At 37.6% G+C, this 15,998-nt stretch overlaps 1 protein-coding gene across 5 annotated transcripts in view; it reads right to left on the reverse strand.

The window, feature by feature from the left end:
- Positions 1-2,981: 2,981 nt before the first annotated feature.
- ESCO1 (establishment of sister chromatid cohesion N-acetyltransferase 1) overlaps positions 2,982-15,998 on the reverse strand; it is a 52,701-nt gene continuing 39,684 nt past the window's right edge. For 2 of the 5 annotated variants that reach the window (XM_024206500.2, XM_024206499.2), the window contains 4 exons: positions 12,183-12,272; positions 9,130-9,273; positions 7,797-7,984; positions 2,982-3,811 (listed from right to left, as the gene is read on the reverse strand). In XM_024206500.2, coding sequence (XP_024062268.1) covers positions 3,664-3,811; positions 7,797-7,984; positions 9,130-9,273; positions 12,183-12,272 — 570 coding nt within the window. In that variant the 3' untranslated portion in view covers positions 2,982-3,663. Of the gene's footprint in view, positions 3,812-7,796; positions 7,985-9,129; positions 9,274-12,182; positions 12,273-12,868; positions 12,991-15,998 lie in introns of those variants that run through there. The other 3 variants (XM_024206501.2, XM_024206502.2, XM_024206503.2) reach the window with 3 other exon arrangements.

Here is a 15,998-nt window from a genome sequence, read left to right on the forward strand (position 1 = left end):
TGAAGAAAACAAAGTTTCAGATGGATATCCTACCTTCAATAATGACATCCCTGTCTCAAGGGGACTTCCTTACCTCAGTGGACTTGGAAGAGACATACTCCACATTCCAGTGTTCCCCTGCCACCACAAGCTTCTGAGATTAGCTTACAGCATGAATCGCTACCAGTACTGAACACTCCCATTCTGTCTCATCGCCCTCCCCCTTTCTGAAAATGCTGGTGATCACGCCAGACTCTGGTCCCAGGGCACTTACCTGTACCCTTTTTTGGACAACATCTTAATTCAGAGCCTTGTCCCAGGATGTAGGACACGGCCCCAAGACTTGGAATTTGGAGCTCCTGTAAATGCATAATTCATAATAAACACAAAGAATAATTCCTTGCGCTCCTTGACAAGGATCATGCACCTGGGTGTAGAGAGAGATGTTAACAACACACATCTACCCCTCAGTAGACAGATTCCAGAAGATTCAGAATTTGATATCCATGCTGGTCAAGTGCAGGAGCCCAACCATTGCTCATTGCTGGGCCTCCTGGTCTCATGCACAGGGGTCAGATCCCACATCAGGTGCCTTTAGGCTTTTCTTGTGAAAATATGGGACCACTCCCTAGAGTGCAGGCAACTTCAGGTACATGTCCCGAAACAGGTTCTTAACTCACTGAGATAGTGGACAGTCTGGAAAATTATCCACAAGCGTCTTTCCATATGCTTTCTGGAACTCAAGGTTCTCACCACCGATTCCAGTCTGATGGGAAGCATACCTGGATCCCAAAATGGTATAGAGCACCTGGAGCCCAGGGAAAAGGGACCACGGCATTGATCTCTTGGAACTTGGGGCAGCCAAACTAGCTCTTCTGAGATTCCAGAGCCCCCTAAAAGAAAATCATGTCATGACAATGGCTGCATACATTAACAACCATGGAGGGACAAGGAGCGCAGCTCTACATGGAGGAACAATGGAGATAATGGAATAGGCAGAAACAACTCTCCCCAAAGGCGATCCACATAAAAGGAGAACTGAACCAAAAGGCAGACTGGCTTAGTCAGTGCAACACCAGCAATTCAGCATGGTGCCTAAACCAGAAAGGCTTCAACCTGATCTTGCAGATGTTCGTTCCTCTGTCAGTCGATCCATTTCCCAATCACAAGAATGCAAAGCCATCAAAATTCTTCACCAGGGAAGCAGACCACAAGTCATGGGGGCAAATGCTTTGTCAAACGGATGGTCAGAAGTCCTGCTATATGCATTGCCACCTTTTCCTCTGAGGGGAAAATGATCCAAAAGATCTGGTGAGAGGAAGCAAAAAAAGTGATAGTGTTAACTCTGCACTGGCCAAAAAGACCCTGTCTCTCTTACCTGACAGAACTATAGCTGGAACCACCTTTGCAGCTACTGGTGAGGTCCTGGTTGAGAATCCTCTGGTATCCAGATTCCTCAGAGAAGTCAGACTGGCCTGATCAGTAGTCATCTTCCCTAAATGGGATCTACCACTCATGTTGAAAGCCCTAAGCACTAATCCTTTAGAAAGCCTGACTTCTGTATCACCGTTTTATCACTCCATCAAAACCTGTTTTCTGGTGGCCACTACATCTGCCAGATGAGTTTCGGAACTGGCAGAGTTCTCTATGCAGGAACCTGACTCTCTGTTTCGGTTTGACAAGGTGGTGCTAAGGACTCCAGAACATTGTTGCCAATTGTGAATTCTCCTTTCCATGCCTCGCAAGAGACTGTTCTCTCTTCATTCTGTCCAAAGCCACAGCACCTGATCGAGAAGGTGTGGCACACATTAGATGTCAAAAGAACACTGAAGATTTACATCAAGCATACAGGATCTACAAGGAGGTCAGATGCTGTCTTCTTCCATCTGAAGGGTCAAGGACTCCATTTCCAAGCTCTTTCTTGCTATATAGATCAGACTATGGTTGAGGGGACATTACTGTCCCAGAAGGAATCAAAGCACACTCCACAAGATCCATGGTGACCTCATGGGTTGAAAAAGTATGTACTTCCACCACAGAGATCTGCAAAGTAGCAACATGATCACTGGCTAAAACCTTTATCAGACACTCTAGTGGACTTTGTCTTCCACAGAGGTCTCCTTCCAGAGAAAGTTACTGTAGGTGGTGATCCAGTAATAGCCTTGCCTTTTGAGCAATTCTGTAAAAGGGAGGGTTTTTTTCTTCTGTTTGTTCTCTTATCCCTCCCTACTTCTCATGTGTAGCAGAATTATGAGAAAAACTGCAGAATGGAAAATTTCTTATCTGATAAATTCGTTTATGAAGGGGTGTTAAACTCAAATAGTTTCAGATAGTCCAAAACTGATTTTTTTTGGCCAATAACTATTCAGCAAAAAAAATGTCACCCAGCTCTAGCCTCACTACTGGTAAAGGAAACAGCTTTTCTCAGCTGCTAGCTGTGACTGCATTAAAATGAGCTGAAGCCACAGTGCTGGGAGGCTTATACTGTTGATCACCTCTGGACAAGAGCAAGCAATAAAATAAAAAATTTATTTGCTGGAACAGTTTAAGGTTTTCTCCTCCTCCCCCCAATCATAACTTTCCACTTCTATAGCACAGACACAGATATTAGACCACCACTGCTACTCCTACAGTATATGCTTCAAAAATGAATTCTGGCATAGGGAACTATTCCTTAGGAAGTGAGAGGCTTTGTTGTATTGAAGATTGTTTTGAATCAGGACATTCCTTTTGGATGTTAATCTGATTAATGTTTCACCACTGAACATTTCAGTTGCAGGAATATAAACACCAAAGACTACTTTTTTACTTTGTTAGCGTCACTTAAGAAAAAAAGCTATCAAGTACTTTATTTTTTAATCTACATTATATACAGATAAAGGCCACAGCAGTTTTTCACCATATAAACCCTTTTAAAGTGGAGGGCTTTATGAAGGAGATACAAAGTGAAGTTCACTAATAAAGGCATATACCCAGTTCAGCATTTTTGAAAAAAAAAAAAAAGGTGAAGCATATATCTGTTTGTATTTTGCAAATTCATCTTTCACAAACTACTGCTAAATATCCCCTTTGCAAAATGTGTAAATTCCTTATTCTTCTTATAATTGAGAAATCAGGTTAATTTCATCTTTGTTATTCATATTAATGCATAGTAGAACCTCCATGTAATTAATCTGTCAAGACTATCACCTATAAATAGTGCACTGTAATATTTGTCATTCAAGTTCTAATTGAGCAGGGTTTTAAATTTTGATAAATCTTTTATATACCTTACTAAACATCTAAAACTGGTAAAGTACTAAAGATTACAGTGCCAAGCAACACTGGTATATCACCACATTAAGAACTTCAGTATGTACTCAGTGAGACCATAGTCCTTGCATTAGTTTACAGTCCACTATGAACAATATCTGCTGCATGTAAACATGACTAGAGATAAAAATACATCATAAACTTCTGTAAAAGATAACAAAATATCTTCTTTAAAAAACAGAGTTAGACTATTACTGCACAATTTACAATTTTAATAAAATAGTACAACTTTATTTAGTTGTTACCAGTCCTGAGTTCGTTGTAATAATAATAAAATATCTATATATATGGCCCTAGCTCCTGGTCAGGGTCTGAACTCAATCAGTACTTGTTAGCAGAAGTCTCCCAATATTTGTTGCTGAAGGAATTCCACTAAGTATGATACTGTCCATTGAGAAAGTTATATACCAGGAACTGGCCAGTGCCACAGTACTGCGTTGCAAAGAGTTTTCCATCAGGAGTGGGATCAGAGAAAGCAATTTCTTCTTTTCTCAAGTATGAGCCATATATAAAATTACTCCTGTTTAAAAAAAGTAAATTGGTTATTTTCCATGAAGTGATAATGCAAAAGTATATTTTTATATCTTGAAAGTTACCTTTCTTCAAATTATTTTTCAGTTGAGTTGATCCTTATAATGGGTCTTCACTCTCCATGGAGCTTTAGGGATAAAACCAGACCTGTCTGTCACTGGCTGGGTGTTAAACCTCTTTCCCTGAATAATCAGCCAAAGTAACTTTCCTAATATGTTTTAAAGTATATATGGGGGGACGGCTGAAGCCATCAAATAGAGAATTCATACTTTATGGTGCATGCAATGTGCATGTGTGCTACAGTATAAATTCTGAATTTTATAGCTAAAGCCTTTTCTCTCCCCATCTACATAATCTGAGCAAACAGCCACCGAGAGTCCAGTTTAAAAAAAAAATTAATAGGCAGGATCATTTGCACAGAACAAATGAAGAAAGCTTTCTTTCAGGGAAGAAAACAAGTTCTCCCATTCTTCATATTGATCCTCAGTCCTTTACAGAAGGAATTAATCTGGAGCTCAAAAAATGATTTCAACATGAGATGTGTAGAAGAGCAGTCTGAGTTCAATGTAATGGCACAGCATGAAGTACCTTCCTGCTAAAGGCACTGTGAGTGTCTTGGATGTCTACTTTTTAATGTACAGCAAATATACTGGTTACCAGGTGCCTGCCTTGCATATTTCCTCTTAAATTATTACCTCTTGGGCCACAAAGCTATTATTCAATAGAGCTCTCAGAGGATAGAGGAGTTCTGATATTCCCCACAGCCATCGTTCCCCCCAGCAGCTAGATGATAGATAAAAAAAATTATCAAATTCTGCCAAGTCTATCATTTTGGTAGATAATAAAAATAGAAATTGAGTGGAGTCAATTATTTAGTTACAGTAGATGCTGAAATTCAAAAAGTTAAAGCTTTAAAACCATTAAAACATCAATTGACAAAATATACAAAGTAAATATCCTTAAATTCTTAGTTCTCATGCCACATTTTTACTTTTCCTATCTGTAATTTTTGATTATCAATACAATTTTTTGTCAGTTTGCGTGTACAGTAAAAAAAATAAATCTATATTTACCGACATATACCAATAAAAATCCAATCCTTCCAAGCCTACTGAGAGTATTTTTGTTTGTAGGAGGAAGATAGTCTGACTTCATATATGTCTCGAGGGGGCTGTGGACATAGATGGTGCTACCAGTTTTTCACAGAAGGCACACTGTTAGGAAAAGAATGAAGCCAAGGCCATTTCTTATGATGTGTAAAAAGGTAGTGTTTAATTTCTGAATAAAAACCAAACCTGTGTCGTCAAGTACTACTTTAACTAGAATCCTAGCAATGTCTTCTGTACCAGTACAGCTATCAGAAATACAACCTAAACCTTTATATGCAAGTCAGTGAGTGCTTAAGATGGTGTTTTATAAGAGGGTCAAACTATCTTGTAATCTGAGGGTGGAGGTCTTTGGCTATGTTAGGTAGAGATGATGCTGTGAGAAACAATTAGACACCAGGATAAAAGTAGATCTTGCCTGGTTTACAAACAACATGGCTGAGCAATGTACTTTCAAGATGTTTATCATTAAAGGCATATAAAGGGAGAAAAATTGGGTCTGTGTCCTTTTGTTCATATATGAAGTATAAAAGTGGGCCAAAAGGATTATTCTCTCCTTGACTTTTACCATAGGAATCTCAGGTGTTTACCCCTGCTTTGCTTGATGTGTCCTTGTAGGGCCCAGGATTCTAGATTTGGAGCTCTCCAAGACCTTAACTGAAAGGTAGGACCTGAAACAGTTAAACCCACAAAACAAAAAGGGACATCAAGGGACTATACTGCAAGAACTCCAGAATCTGATGGATGTTTGCCGATCTGGACAGGATCTATTTATCAAAAATTATATTTCAACCAAATAGAATTGTGGCTGTGGATGAAGCACCCTTTGAGAAGAGCAGGCTAAAGAGAGAGAGAGAGAGAGTGAGTGTGTGAGAGAGAATGAATGAATGAATGTGTAATGTGTGCATATAAAAAATACCATGCCCAAAATATGCTGATGTCAAGAATATTTTACTCTGAAGGAAGGCTAGCAGTTGCTTTCTCACTACTGCATTTAAGACCATGTTTCTAGCTAGGAATAGAGGGAGGCTCCTAGAGATCTTAAAACAATAAGATGAAAATCTGTGTAAGAGCACGTATCTGCTGAGGAGTTTGTTGAAGCTAGAGTGACTCTAGTGAAACCGGTAACCAATGCTAAATCCAAGCCCTGCTGAGGATACTTCCATTATTTTAGATCAGGATCTATTCAGCTGTCAGAAGGGCCCTTTCCAGCAAGATAATGGTCTTTAATTAAGGACTATTTAGATTTAGTGAGCTGCTATGTACAGTGAGGGAAAATTCCTTGTTGGACTCTGATGAAAATCATTTACAGGTGTTTTTGATGCTTTCTGTCTCTAGCATGTCCTTGATTTTGATTATCACGTGTCACTCAAGAGGGAAGATGGTCTCAAGCAATTCTGAAAAGCTTTCATTTTTAGATTTTTACTTCCTCATGATGCGATTGAGAAATTTTGTTTTTTAGCAAGACCTTTGCTCCAAAGAGACTATATATATATATTTTTTTAAGTTAAGGGGAGCAAGGAGTTCAGGTGCTGGGCCCAAGGAGGAAGATTCCCTAGGTTCAACAGAGAATGCATCCCTAAATTAAAAAGGGAGGAACTGGTACCCATGGCAGTAAACCTGTCTTCCAATCAAAGGGGACATTGCAACTGTCAATGTCTATGGGGACCCTGCTACGCAAAGCTGCAGGAGCCCCATACATAAGAAAGCTTACTATTGGAAATGCTGGTGCAGTCAGCAAGGAAGCATTACTCTCCACAATGATATTGTCAGGTTGCTGTGAGAATGGCTATTGAGCTCAGCTCTTCACTCACCCTGGACCCAGTTAGAGACTTCTGCTTTCTACCTGTCAGAGCTTTCTACCCGAGAGCAGAAAAGGTAAAGCTCCCCTTCAATGAAGGTCTGGACAAGGAATTACAAGCAGCATTTTCTGATTCTTTATTTTTTAGATTTGTCTGATGTTTTCCTCAGACAGAAGAGCCTACTGCAGAAGGATTTGAACTCATAGGGTCTGTGAAAATAGAATTAAAGACAAATTAGCAAATTTAGGTGTTCACTTGAAGATATCAACTTAAAAGCAATTTCCAGCTTCAGAAGAAAAAAAAATTAATACAAAGGTTCTGAAAACAAATGGTCTACAAAGGGAGTCCAGAGCCTACTGTGGGGAGAAAGGGGGGAAGTGAACAAACTGGCTGGTTCTTTGCTGCAGAAGAAGGGGAGAGGTGGCCTTCCTTATTGATAGATTGGCAGTTGAACACACCTAAACTCCATGGAAAATAAAATCTACTGTAATGCTCAGTGGACCTGAACGGGGTGAAAAAAGTCAGATTCAGACTAATGTTAAAGACCACTGAAGGAGAAGTGTAAGCAGGTAAGACGAATACAAGAGGTAGCCCTGTGTTTTTGTGTCTGTTAACGTCCCTTTTTCCTGCTCCCAAAAAATCCAGGAGATGTAATTAATAGATTAGGTAACATAATGAAGAACACAATTTATCTTTGGGTAAGAGTGCTTAACTCCCATTTTCATAAATCACTTAGGCACCCTTGAAGATTTTGTCCCTGGTCTACTTTGACTAGTCCATTGTGGACAACATCCTGTCAGCTAATTTGACTCTTTACAATTGTATCCAAGCAAAGTTTTTTTAGGGTAAGCAAGCCCTATGAGAATACTCAAATTGATAAAACTGTAAAAGTCTGTGTAAAACTGAGCACAACTTTCAGTTTCTATCCACAATTCACTGGAGGGGGGGAAAAAAACAAAAACAAAAAAAACAAAAAACAACCCACAAAATGATTATCAGACAAAAAGCCTCAACGTTAAGTTGAAGATTGAGCCCCACACTACTAAATTTATTTATTTAATATTACCTAAGACACTCTATCATCCGAGAAGCGATTTTCTTCCGACGCATCATACTGAACACCCAGATTCGACTAATCCCACAGAGAGCAGGCTCAGGAGAAGTCGAGCAGCACCAGGCTTTTTGTCGCTCAAATATGATTTTCTCATTTTCTGAACTAACTTCTGGAATCTTCTCTTCTATAACTCTATAGCCCTGCAGATAATGTCAAACTTTAACAGCATGATTCATAACTCCACAATGTGTTAGCAATGCTTGTACAAGATAATCCATTCTCCTGTAAACAAACACTTCAGTTACACATATGTTCTTTGATGAAGGGGCATAGCATGTTAATGTAGGTTTTCTCATCACAGTCTCAATGCACAGTCAAACGGTGGAACTCATTGCCAGGGGATGTTGTGAAAGCTAAAAGTATAACTGGGTTCAAAAAAGAATTAGACAATTTCATGGAGGATAGGTCCATCAATGACTATAAGCCAAGATGGCCAGGGCCACAACCCCATCCTCTGGGTGTCCCTAAGCCTCCAACTGCCAGAAGCTGGGACTGGATGACAAGGGAGGGATCACTTCATAATAGCCTTGTTCTGTTAATTCCCTCTGAGGCATCTGGCACCAGCCACTGTCAGAAGACAGGATACTGATCTAAATGGACCACTGGACTCAGGCAGTATCGCCATTGTTACATTCACAACTTTAGTTTCATTTCTGTCCCCTTAATTTCAAAACTAGGGTAGAAGAATCAAAAGTATCAGGGAGATTTCATGTATGGCGTTTCTTTGGTTTAGCTCCCCAATTGAATGTGACAGCAGTGAACAAAACTTCCTAATAGTAAGGTAGCCATTAAATTGCATTAACTTCTATTTTTTAGATTTTTTTGTTTGTTTGTCCACCATCTTGGAGTACTTTCTGGGAGAGTTAGGGTGTCCCTATTACCACAAGTCTGTAAAATCAGGGCTTAAATACATGGAGACATGAATATCTACATTTTGGAAATGCCTATGATGGAAAAGTCTTTACCTGTCTGATAAAGATTACCTTAGTAAGATCTTTTTTTAATAAGAGTTGTGATTATTTTCTGTCCTCAGAGGAGTACCTTTGTACAGGACCACATGGTATAGGATAGAGACTGCTAAGTGCTGGAATTTCCAGTAGATAGTAGAATCCCTGAATTTAGCTGTCACAAATAAAATCATAAACGCCTTAAAAGGGGTTCATATTAAACATTAATGGCCAGACCTGAATTTTAACTACCTCTGTTGCTCTAGTATATCTAAAAACTATAATTGGTCATTCAACACTGAATCCCCAGTTTACACCTCTGGAATTTGATCACTTACCGACTGGATATGTTCTGCAATTAAACAACCAGTCACTTTTTTGTCATTAGAAATAAAGAGAAGTGTCTTTGTTCTAGAATAGCACATGAGTGGAGCCTGCTGGAATCCCAGGTCGTTGTCTACCATCTCTCTAATCTCTTCAACCTGTCAAAATAATAAATTAAAATTAAGGTACAGCAGAAGAGCTACATATAGATATACCACCCAATAAGAACTGCTACATTTATGGAAAGGTTCTAGACATATTAAACAGATTGGAAGTGTTATTTTTCCAGAAGTTTGAAGGATTACTCTAGATATAATATATGGAAGATAGCTATACAGATCTATTTAAAGAATGCTTAATTGCAAATATTAAATTAGACATTTCTTTTGGTCAACTTCCAGTAGTTTCAAACTTGATGTTAAGTCTTATCCATTATCACGAATGTCTTTCAGGCTGGGAAACAGGATTCCTAAAATTAAGTGCAAACTTTGATGAATTAGGCAAGTAAATGTCCTAATCAAGCTCCATTACAACTCTCAAGTCCTAATTTTAGATGAAAGAGACATTTTTTAATCTCAGAAAAATAAGACAACTCTCCCTCTAAATCTGAATGTGAAAAGCACGAATGGATTAGCAGACAAAATATAAACACAGCCAGCAATTTTGAGTTGACTGCATATTTCAGATAAGAGTATTAGTAACATCAAAAATTCCAATACTATATATACACATTTAATTTAATCTAACCTGAGACATTATCTGTCAAGACTAGAGTTCAATAACTTTCAAAAAGGTGATACTATTGGTTCCATCTCCTAATCCAAGATAAGTAGAAGTTGCAGTTTTATAAACCAGACCTGAACTACTGCCAAATAAACAATCATCTGATTTCCAGTATTAAGTGTACAAAATATCTGAAGTCACCAGTAATGAGTGATAAGAATTTTAGACTTCTCTCTCAGCTTTAAGACTTCCTGTACTTTGCACAAAAGTTTGTTGTGTCTTAAAAGATACTCTAGCAAATTAATTAGGAGTTTGAAATGACTGACTGTCCCTCTCTGTTAGGATACGTCTACACAGCAAAGAAAACCCCACAGCTGACCCATGCCAGCTGACTCAGGCTCGCAGGGCTTGGGCTGTGGGGCTGTTTCATTGCTGTATAGACTTCTAGGCTTGGGCTGGAGCCCGAGCTCTGGGATCCTCCCACCCTGCAGAGTCCCAGGGCTTGGGCTAGAGCCCAAGCCTAAAAGCCTACACAGCAATGAACCAGCCCAGCAGCTGAGTCAGCTGGCACAAGACAGCGGCAGGTTTTTCTTTGCAGTGTAGGGACACCTTTAGAGGCTAAAAAGCATCTGATAAATAAGCAGGCAATATGCAAAAGTCTTACTTTAATGTTATATTAAAATTGAGATTTTAATCCCAAAGAAATCATGTAATTCAGTGTAAAGTACAGCATTTCATGTGATGACAATGTAAGCAGTAAGAGTAGTGTATATGTACATTTACTGTTAGATGATACATACTAATTTAGAAAATTGTCTCCGTTTTTCATTAGGATCATACTAATAGTTTTGTCACACTAGAGTGGAGAGCTATGGTTATCATGGGACTCTAATTTCCTGACTTGTAAGGTTGAGAATTTAATTGCACACTTTTTTCTTTCAGGACAATCAGTCGTCAACACAATTCATTAAAAATAAGTAAGTGGGGGAGAAGTGTAACCAAAGCTGCAGAAAAAGGTTCCATAGAAAATGCTATCTAGAGCACAAAAAACGTACACATGTTCCATCACTAATATCCCTGAAGGTCTCCCATTGATGCACTGAGCGGGGTAAAACCAGCTCAAGTTCATGAAATTTGAGCAAGCACCCTACTGCAGCAAGTTAGCAGTTTTTTTGTTGCAGTATTCTCTGAAGTCCTTGGAAATAAGGTAACAGAAGCAGTAATCACAGGTCTTACAGTTAATATTGCAGAACACCACTGCTATGCCAAAAGGCAAGTCATGAACTGTAATAATTCCTTGCTTGTAATATGTTAATATTTTAATAAGTTTAAACATCAATTAAAAATTTATTACACAAAAAAAGATCTACTTCACAAGTCAAAAGCTATTTCTTAAACCTAACCAAGTCACAACTTCTTGAATATTTTGCCTAACTACTAGAAATGTAAAATCACAATGAAATAAATTACTTCTAATCATTGCCCAAATCAGATACTTGCAGTTACACAAATTGTCATAATAAGTAGTCAAGTTTACAGGTATTAGAAAATTTTGTAGAACACGATAAAGAAAAAAGGTAATAGATTTTGATACTAAAAGATTTTTGATCGTATGTTACAATTAATTTCAGTCTTGAATCTCTCTTGGATTTATCTGATCTTAGATTGCATTATCTGAACTACAATTAAATTCACTATAGGTGCATGTCAGTCTTCATTCTTATAATATGCATTTCAAAAGATTTTAAACCTAGCATTAAAAAGGTTAGATTTATATTTAAATGTGATATTTCAGTTTAACAGGCTTAAAACTTCAATGACATTTACAAAAGCATTGTTTCTCTCTTCTGGAATTTCAGAACCAACTGCTAATCTCAAAGGCTGGATTTGTCAGTTGTTCCATATGCAAAACTCTAGTTGAAATCAACAAGAGTCTGTAATATATATCAATTGCAGATCAAGCCCTTATGATAATTTCTTGGAAGAAAAACAAATAAAATAATGCAGTTTCTCATAACTTCCCCCCTTCAATAGTTTACTCTATTAATCAACTACAGACTACCCTTAGTGTCATGATCAAAGGGCTTCGTCTAGGATAGGGTGAATACATAGGGCTGAATTATCAGATGTGCCAAGGTTGGACTTGGTGCAGTTAGGGAGTGAGGGGAGGGGGTAACTCTAAGTCTGCACTGAAGTGTTCTTATAGGTTTGGCATCCAAGAAAAGACTTCATAATAAAATTAGTTTATAGTGAAATAAGTTTAACACCATTGTTAACCTTAGAAAAAAAAATATCGTGCAGGATAGAGTATACTTTATAAAAAAAATTAATAGCTTCAATGTACCTTTTTAAGTGCATACTTTGGATCATCAGGAAGAACCATTATTATCTTGCCATCAGGATATTCAGCCAAAATTCTCTCTTTCTTCCATCCCTAAGTAAAACAAACATTTATCTATACGGTGTACAAGATAATCCTTTTACAATCAGAAGAGTGACATACATATCAATTTATCTAGATATAATCAGCCTGTGCAAAACCTATGCAATAACTAATTAGTGATAGGATAGCTGGTAAACAACCTGATCAGTCCTTATTTATCCACACAATAGGCATAATGCAGTATCATTCAATGCAACATTCTGTATACCAACCATATCCAGACACAACTCATGAAACTTTTATCTTAAAATTTCCAAATGAATGATTTTTTTTGCAAGATTATCACAAAAATTTACTACAAACTCACTCAACTAATATAACTGATTTCCCAGCCTATAAAAAATATATTTTCCAGAGTCCCGAAATGGAAATCAACTAAGTTTTTATTTTAAAAATTCTTTAACATGGTTACCTCCACAAATACACACTCAGTTTTAAAGTTCTGGCATGCGAAAGGCCTCCAGGAGGTTTTAAATGAACTGATTGGCATGCAGTTGCCCAAAACTTAAGGAACAGGATTTTTTGTTGTTATTGATCATAAACTATTAACGCCACAAGAAGGAGACTATAAAAAGTATTATAACTACCTTCTAAGAATCTAATGGGGAAGGAGGCTACGTTGTGTGTATCTGAAGTTAAACATACTCAAAAAATTAGAGGTAATTAATTCTTCTTCAGATCCACACTCGTGGTGATTAATGAGCAGTACCTGCATGGAAAAAACAAACAAAAAAGCCACTTAAATCTAGTAAGATGGGACAGATCCAAAAATTAGAAATCGAGTTGCTTTGATGGGATTCTGAAAATACTGAATACAAAAGAAATGAGGAACACTTAACTAGCTGACCTGTAAGTCTCACACAAAGCACCTTTATGTAAAAAGCCTTTGAAGAACCAATACAGATGGAACGATTTTCTCAGTGACATGTACCATCCGGCTTAAGTAAAATTTTAGCTGACTAAAAAGCAAACTGGATTTGGCACTGACAGTGCCATATGTACTACCAAAACAGGGCAAGTTTCAGAAGGGGTATTTCTACTTCATTTTTTAATTATCTTGATACTTTCAACCATTCTTTCCCAAACAAGATGTAAGATGACACTTTTAGAAACAACCGGTAATCACAGATTTTCACTTGATGCCAGCAGTGAAAACTGGCACAAGAGGACCCTTTAGAACATATGCTGTTTCCCAATGATGTTACTGCTGAAAACTAATATCACAGGGATGTCATGCATAAGTTTAGTTTCAATCCTGCCCCCCTTCCCCTCTCAATGATAGCACTGAATACTAACAGAGAGGGGCAGGCCAGTCGAATGATGGTAAAATTCTGCTGCTGGGGCACAGCAAACAGCATTATTTTGGCACTAGGGTAGTGTAACAGCAGCACTTGTGAGAACTGGATCACCAGTTAGAGCAAATGTAAAGCCTCCTAGATGAAGCAGGGATTAAGCCATCATCTGTTTTTTGGTGTCTCACTTCAATCTCCCACAGCTTCCATCAGCTACTCCTGACCAACTGAGAATGTCACTCAGCTGGGGTAAGTAACATGCCGATAATCCTACCATAACGGCATCCCGAGTGCTGTTATCTCAACACAAAGATGCAGCCTTATATTTTTGGTAAAAATCACAGAGGGCATTCCAACTAGAGTTGGTCTGCTATTTTTCATCAAAATGAAAGTTTGACAAAAGTAGAAAAAAAAATATGAAAATTGTTTTTTCAGAACAGCTCTAATTCCACTGAGTACTGTCTAACTATTGGGGGGAGGGGGAAATGTTTGTTTCATGTTGCCTCATTCTGCTGCCACTGCTTTCAAGACAAGTAATATTTTAGTAGCACAACTTATCTACAGTGGAGAATTCAATAAAATCAGCAGGAATTAAATCATGAAGGACAAATGAAGCTGCCTCTAAATATTTACAGGATTCTTTTTTAAATTGATTCTACTGTTTCTCTCATTTTCTGATTTTTTTAAAAAAAGGAACTGAATATATTTTAGTACACGATATTCATTATTCATTTCCAAATTCCAGAGGCTTAGAATTCAGCCACAAAGGTACAATTAGGGCTGAAAATTTATATTTTAAAGTCTTGCCATGCACCTTATGAGTGTTCAGAGAAAGATTTAGAATTAATTTGATTTTACAGCAGAGGGTAGAAAGCAAGTTTAAAAATGTATCCATGTTTTGATTTTTCGAGTTAGCTGTAGGCATTTCCAAAAGTTAATAGGTTTAAACAAATATCTTTTGTCAGCATTCCTATTGTTGTTCATGCATTGTAAGGACTAAGCCACATTTTTTCATTATACAGTGTTGATAGAAACACCAAAAGATCTCAAGGTGCTGGTATTATTCTCAGATTAAAGCTTCCAATCAGTAATAATTTTTAAATTAAATATCTGCAAATATATCCAATACAATTTTAATGACAGTATCTTGTATGCAATTTGAGGACATATTTTCCTTTAAAGAAAACACACCTACCTACATCCACATTAAAATACAATTAAGTGAAAATGTGGCTTCAAAGATCAAATTGCAAGGCATTTACATCACAAGGAGCTGAAGGGGGGAGCCTCCTTGAACTAAAGGTAGGACACACAAAACGACACATTAAAATTAAAGTACTTGTGCTCTTCTACAAAAAAGGACAAAGGTAACATATCTGCAGATGTAAACACGTTTTGTAATATTCTATTGTAGAGCCACAAGAAGTTGGCTTCTCTTCTCTCATTTTTATTTACATTCCTTTTAAGGCATCCATTTTGTCAAGCCCAAATTTTACTTAATTTTATTGTAATACAAGGGGTTTGGAATGAACAAAAATCTAAATTTAATGTTCATGCCTGTAAGAAATAGAAATTTCTTCCTATATGCCTATCAACAAGCATTTGTTCTGCATGGTCAGGGAAAAGGGTATGATCATAGCATATTATACTACACATGAAAACTCCAGTGATTTCTACAAAACTGCACCATTAGAAATTACAACTATAAGTTGTAAAGGTGCAAATATAAAACCGTTTGCTGTGCCCAAACCAGCACTTCTTCCAACTGCTGCAACACTAGTGCCTGATGCGTATCTATCCTGTAGTTCTCAGCACAGGTCCTCAAAGAAGGGGTTTGAGACAGTAGCAGTCCACAGGTGGCGAGGTGGCAGACCACAGATGATTTTTTAGTTTGAACTATACAAATTATTTTTCGTTTAATATATATTTTGTAACTTAAAATGGAATCATTATTGCACTAAAATTCTATTTCCTGAAATAGACTGAAAATGGTCTGCACTACATCTTAATAAAACAGACAATTTGTACACAGAATTATAGACCTGAATATTCAAAAGAAGAAATTAATCAGAAGTACAAGAAACATTGCATATTGCAGAGCAGTTGCTGAAGCAATTGCATCATTATGGCACTGTGCAGGGAACACTCCTTGTAATGGTGTGGCTTTAGGGCATCATTTTGTTTACCCTAGGTGCAAAGTGATGATACAAAATACAATTGTGAGCTTTGCTCCAAGCAAGTGCAATTTCGATGGTGCTAGCAACTCGTGCATGCTTTGTAAGCACTTGTGTGAGTACTTGTTACGTTATGTGATTAAAATATGACCATGCAAACCATTGTTGCTACCACTCATAATTGCAGCAAATCTTATACGAAGTATGACACATGGCCAGAAAGGGTTAAGCAGCTTGCAGGCTAAATAACC

Source organism: Terrapene carolina, unplaced genomic scaffold (assembly GCF_002925995.2).
Source record: "Terrapene carolina triunguis isolate 2854851 unplaced genomic scaffold, T_m_triunguis-2.0 Scaffold58, whole genome shotgun sequence".
NCBI classification, from domain to species: Eukaryota; Metazoa; Chordata; order Testudines; family Emydidae; genus Terrapene; species Terrapene triunguis.